The sequence below is a fragment of the Odocoileus virginianus genome, chromosome 29, assembly GCF_023699985.2.
Source record: "Odocoileus virginianus isolate 20LAN1187 ecotype Illinois chromosome 29, Ovbor_1.2, whole genome shotgun sequence".
Taxonomy (NCBI): Eukaryota; Metazoa; Chordata; class Mammalia; order Artiodactyla; family Cervidae; genus Odocoileus; species Odocoileus virginianus.
In genome coordinates this window covers 2,738,944-2,744,943 of record NC_069702.1, presented here as the reverse complement: position 1 = coordinate 2,744,943, position 6,000 = coordinate 2,738,944, and the positions used below count along the sequence as shown (strand labels likewise).

General features: G+C 46.4%; 1 protein-coding gene across 1 annotated transcript in view; it reads left to right on the top strand.

Annotated features, from left to right (window-relative positions):
* The first annotated feature begins 4,757 nt into the window (after window positions 1-4,757).
* The window catches only part of CHIC2 (cysteine rich hydrophobic domain 2), a 53,986-nt gene continuing 52,743 nt past the window's right edge, over window positions 4,758-6,000 (top strand). Inside the window, exon 1 of the mRNA XM_020911332.2 lies at window positions 4,758-5,238. Coding sequence (XP_020766991.1) covers window positions 5,120-5,238 — 119 coding nt within the window. The 5' untranslated portion in view covers window positions 4,758-5,119. The remainder of the gene's footprint in view (window positions 5,239-6,000) is intronic.

Below are 6,000 nucleotides of genomic sequence, written 5' to 3'. Positions count from 1 at the left end.
ATTACTCAAACTTTAAGCTTTATCTTTGCTTCTGGCACTAAAAATTTTCTCCTATTCTTTGAATTCAGTATTTACTGTACTACTAACTTTTAAAAATTAGGCTTTAGTTTTTAAGAGCTGTTTTAAATTATAAGGGAAATTGAGAATATAATACAAAATGTCCCTACACTCCTGCATGCAGTTTTCTTTATTATTAACATCTTACAGTATGTTTGCTAAAAATAATGAGGCAACATTGATACATTATTATTAACTAAAGTCTATAGTTTATTCAGATCTTCCTAGTTTTTACCTTTTCCTGTCCCAGAATCCCATCCAGCATGCCATATAACATTTATTTGTCATGTCTCCATAGACTCCCCTTGGCTGTGACAGTTTCTCAAACTTTCCTTGTTTTTGATGACCTTGGCAGTCTCAGGAGTACCATTCTTGTAGGATCTTGTAGGATACCCCGCTATTGGAATTTGTCTAGTGTTTTTCTTTTATTAGAATGGGGTCATGGATTTGGGGGAGCAAGATCGGAAAGGTTCAGTGCTATTTTCATCATATCATAAAAAGGCACATACTATCAGTGTAATTTATGGTCAACATGATGTTGACCTTGATTAGCTGGTTTTTTTTTTTGTTTTTTTTTGATTAGCTGGTTTAAACAATGCTTGTCAGTGTCACCACTGTAGCGTTAGTCTTCCCTCCCTTTTCTTTGGAAGGAAGTTACTATGTATGGTCCACACTTAAGGAGTGGAGAGTTATGCTTCCCTTTATTACTGTTTTTTTTTTTTTTAACAGTTATATGTAACCAAGGGGTTTTGTGTTGGCTCTGTCTGTCAAAATGCTACTTACAGAAATTAAGTCCTTTCGCAGGATTTTCTGTTCTCTTGAATACAGCTGACACTGGTTGCTATCTTACCTTATTTTTGCAGCATCTCATTTGAACAGTTACTACTTTCTTCTTTGACTTTTCTCTTCCTTTACTTGAAACAGCACACTCTCCGAGTTGCCTTTTATACAACTTTGGTTAGGCTCTCTCAATTTCCTTTGTCAGTTTTTCCTCCTCTCCCCATTTCTGCTCACTGAAATTCCTTCATTCTACATCCTCTTATCTTCACTCTCTCCCAGCCACCTCACCTCTTGGCTTCTGAGCCATCCTGGTCACTACTATGGCTAACTTTACCATCTACGAGTTGATGGATCCCCATGTATTTATTTTCTACCAAGATTTATCTTTTGAGCCTCTCCCCCAACTCATTCTTTCTCCTTTCCTCTCTCTGTTTTATCTACCTCTTCATTTATCTACATATACATCTATCCATCTATCTAATATCTCTGTCTATCCTTCTATGTTCTACTGGACATCTCCACTGGGTGTCTCATATTTCACAAACTAAATCCATTACCATCTCCTACAAACCTGGGAGATTTTAAGTGTAGCTGAACTCAGGGGACTCAGGACATTATCATTAGGAAAAGTCATGTTTGCTTCATCCCTTGGTTCTGCTTTCCTCAGTGCTGGCATCATTCTTAGACTATTTCTACCATAAGAATGACATGGTTCCTAGTAGATCATAGAAAATAGGTCCCCCTGTTCCCAATAGTTCTATTAAAAGTCCTCATATTGTGAGGATTTCCCTGGTGGTGCAGTGGATAAGAATCTGCCTGCCAATGCAGGGGACACAGGTTCAATCCCTGGTCTGGGGAGATTCCACATGTTGTAGAGCAACTAAGCCCACACTCTAGACTCTAAGAGCTGCAAGTAGTGAGCCGGCATGCTGCAACTACTGAGGCCCGTGCATCTAGGGCCTGTGCTCCACAACAAGAAAAGCCACTTCCATGAGAAGCTCATGCACCACAATGAAGAGTAGCCCCCACTCTCTGCAACTAGAGAAAACCCACGTGTAGCAATGAAGACCGGCACAACCAAACCTAAATAAATTTTTTAAAAAAGAAAGAAATTTGAAACTGCCCAAGACAACTCAACTAGGTAATGTGAAAATTTGGAAATTTTCAAATCTAGGAATATTTGCTTAAAAGCAACTGCAGATCTGTTGCCCCCTGACAACCCCAAGGCATTATCTTGTTTGGCTTTGAACCATTTGGGGTGAAGATAAGTGTGAAAGTGTGTGAAGCAGGGATCGAAAGGGGAACTCAAATGGAATGAGTCCATCCTGCAGAGTGCAGGAGAGCATATAAACAGTGAGGGAAAATACACTAAGAAGGGAGATTTGTCCCCAGGAAGAGACTGGGGAAGGCATGTGACAGGAAGTTGGACCCTGGAGGGCTGGAGGTGGAATTTGGGATTATGATGTCAACCATCATCATAGAAATGTTTGACTCATTTTCCCTCACCCTCTTGGCATTGTTGCCAGGCCCCATATCCTTTTGCTGGCTCTGACAGGTTTTTCAGAATAGGACAAAGAAGCGCAAAATAGGAAGAGCAAAAATAAGGTAGTCCCCACCTTACACTGAGGTAGTGGGAGTTAGAAAGGTCTCTCTGCTGCATAGATCTTAGAATAAAGAACATTTCTCCCACACAGAACCACTGTTAGATAAGGGTGAGGTTCTCACAGTCCTGCGAAGCCTCATGAACTCATGATGTTCTGGAAATAGCACCAGTAACAATGCATCTCAATTCAGATAACATTTATTGAGCCCCTTCTTTGAAGCAGGAGCTGCAAAAGTGCTGTATGTGACTTCCCCTGCCCTTGGGAAGTTGTCAGCTATGTGATGATTTAGACATTTTGGAGCATCGGCCCTTATCTTGGCCACTATTTCTACAGAAAGGTGAATTCTCAGTCACAGTACACAGGGTGTGGGCCATGTGTGGGACGTACTGACCTTTCTTCCTCTGGTTCCCTCTGCTCACTCTCCTATTTGCTATCAATCCTTTAACTGAGTGCAACCACTTGGCCTTCTAGTTCCTGCCAAGAAGGAAATTCAGGAGCTTGGCCTGCCCAGTGCACTGAATTGAAGCCCTGAATTTGACTCTTAAATAGTTATTTGGCTATAAGGCAGTCACGTAGCATCTCTGAAGCTGAGGAGTAAGTTACAACCTTGGTTGCCTCGCACAGTTCTGGGGGAATGTTAATGATATATGTGCTTCATAAACAGTAAAGCATTACATAATGCAAAAAAAACTGAGCTGATCCCCAGAGAGTTAACTACTTGGATGGGACCATAGGGATACCCTCTTGCCACCCGATGTTTACTATGTGCAAGGCTTTCTTCTAAGCATTTCACAGGTAGTGACTTATTTAATCTGCAGAGAGCCCAGTGGGGTAGTACTATTATCATCCTCATTTTACACATGAGGAGCAGAGAAGTTAAGACTCGTCCAGGGTCACACTGTAAGTGACAGAGCTGAATTCAAAGCCAGGCAGTCAGGCAGGGAGTTAATCACCAAAGCAAGCTCCCTCCTCTGTGCTTTCTTACCACGCTCTCTCTACTCCTCTGGGAGCACCCAGCAGGGTTATGATTGCTTGCCTTAGTGATAAATGAGCTACTAGAAGGCAGAAACTATACCTCATCACACACACCCCCCACCGTGCCTGCCACATGGTTGGTGCTCAGTACGTATCTGTTGAACGAATAAATGTCCTCAGGAGAGACACATAGCAAGTCTGATTCCATCTACTATGTTTTTCTTTCATCTTGTCTTGGCTAACTATGTTTGTTTTTTTTCAACCATTACTAGTAGGAGGTTCTGTGGCGTGTCTCACTTGCCCTTTGCCCGCCTTTGCACTTTATCAACTCAACAACGAATCATCTGAACTGGTAGGAAGTGAACACTGTACTTGGGAGAATATTCTGACCGGCACCAGGTCCGGTGTGACTATCCTTTCCTGCTGCCAGTATATATTCCTTATCCTGGACTCTCTCAGGAGCCCACTCCTGTCCCTGAACGATTTGTTTGCCTGGGCAGGTTCTTGAGTCTGAATACAACCAAGTACCCAGAGTGAACCTTGGGGCTTTAGTGATGATCTAGGCAGGTGAGAGGAATCCACTAAATTCTGCCTCCTCTCTCCTCCCTTCACCTTCCCTTTCCTGGGAGGAGCTGGAAGGAAGGGAAAGGGATTCCCTAAGTTCTTAAAGGAAAAATGAGGTTATGGCTGGTGAAGAAGTTGAGGGAAGCAATTGCATCGAATCCAGAGTTTGTTAATTTTGTCATGGCCTGACTACAATGAGTTTTCTCGTAAGAAAAAAAATGTGTCAGCATCACTGGCCTCATCTATTGGACTATATTTAAAGGGGCGATGGGACAAGATGTTTGAACTTGGACATATTTTGAAAAATCCTGTATTACAGTGGGCAAACATATTTGCGCTGCGTCTGTTGGGTTCCTCAAATTGGAAAAGTGCAGACTCTGGTTCTCATCACAGACTAAAAAACCTGACGAAAAGTGAGATTCGATTATTGGATAAACCGGCAATCACATGCACAATAAATTCTCTACTTCAAACTAGGGCTTTTATTTTTAGTTGTTTTGGTTAGAGATTACTCTGGGGAACCAAGTGCCCCACTGGACACTCAGAACTCGGTTCTTTGGGTCGGGGTCAAAGCCACCACTTTGCAGAGACAATCTCCTTAAAGTGTCAGCGACTCTTCTCCTGGAGGGCGGGGCCGCGCCGGCGGGAGCGCGCTCCAGGAACAGACCGCGGGTGCAAGAGGAGGAAAGCGACCTGGGGAAGCGCGCGAGGCCTCACGTGCGCGCTCCCGCTCGCCAGCCCGCGCGCTCTCGCGCCCACGCGCCCGCTCACCCGCCAGCCTGCACTCCCGGGAAGTCTCGCGATGTCGTAGCCGGGTGCTCCCGCTGCGGGAGGCTCTGGCTGTTGCTGTGGTTGCCTGAGTTGCTGCTGCGGCGGTGGCGGCAGTGCTGGTGGAGGTGTCGGCCCTTGGGCGGATGTTGACATTGTGTTGTTGTTATTGCTGACGGTAATGGCGGCGGCGCTGCCGACGGCCAGGACCCCATCTCCTCTGTAGCCGAAGCTGAGACTGCACAGAACGAACTCCGCGGCCTCGGAGCCCGCGGCAGCGACTCCCCTCAGCCTTCGCCGCCTCGCCAGCCCGTATCTCGGCCTCAGCCTCTGGACAGGCCCCTTCGGGCTGGGGGTCTCGGAGTCTCAGGATGGCGGATTTCGACGAGATCTATGAGGAGGAGGAGGACGAGGAGCGGGCCCTGGAAGAGCAGCTGCTCAAGTACTCGCCGGACCCGGTGGTGGTCCGCGGCTCCGGTCACGTCACAGTGTAAGGCCCGGTGGAGGGCGAGGGCGAGGACGGGAGGTGCAGGGCTGGGGTGGGCCTCTTACTCCGCCGGGGCCTTCTCTCCCCGGTGTCCGTCGAGTGTCTGAGGCCTTCGGGAAGAGTAGGCGACCAGGAAGTGAGAACTTGCTTTATTTTCATTTGTTTCTGACTCCGGAGTGGGGACAAACGCTGCCCTGCGTCCCCCCCACACTCCTGTTAGCAGGCCCCACGGGCCTGGGCGCTCTGACGGATCCCAGGAGGAAGGTTATTCTTTAGGGTCTACCCTTCCGGCCACCCCTTCAGCTTCGGGGTGGAAATACACGTATTTCTCAGGTGCCTCCCACAGTTTTCTCACCCATTTTCCCTGTGGTTCTCTTTGCTCGTTTGTGCCTTTGAGCCTAGTGACATATGGCTTAGAGACCGGACCTGGGCCGGGTGAGACCCTGGCGACGATCAGTAATGAGTGGTTCTCGGTCGTCGTGTCTGTTTCACTCATACCCACAAGTCTTCCCAGTTTCTTGCAGAGTCAGTTTCTGCGGAACTAATGCAAGTTCCTGTAATTGTATATGATAAAAAAAATGTGTGGATGAACATATGTATTTAAGATGCAGAATGATGTATGTTTACACATAATTTAAAATCTACGTGATGGGCACACACTGCTCAGGTTACTCAGGGTTCTCTGTAATCTAAGTCCTTCCTTGGGGCACGAACTCTGGGATGGCTTCTTCATTTGATAAGGGTTCCTGTAAGTTCAGTTGGCAA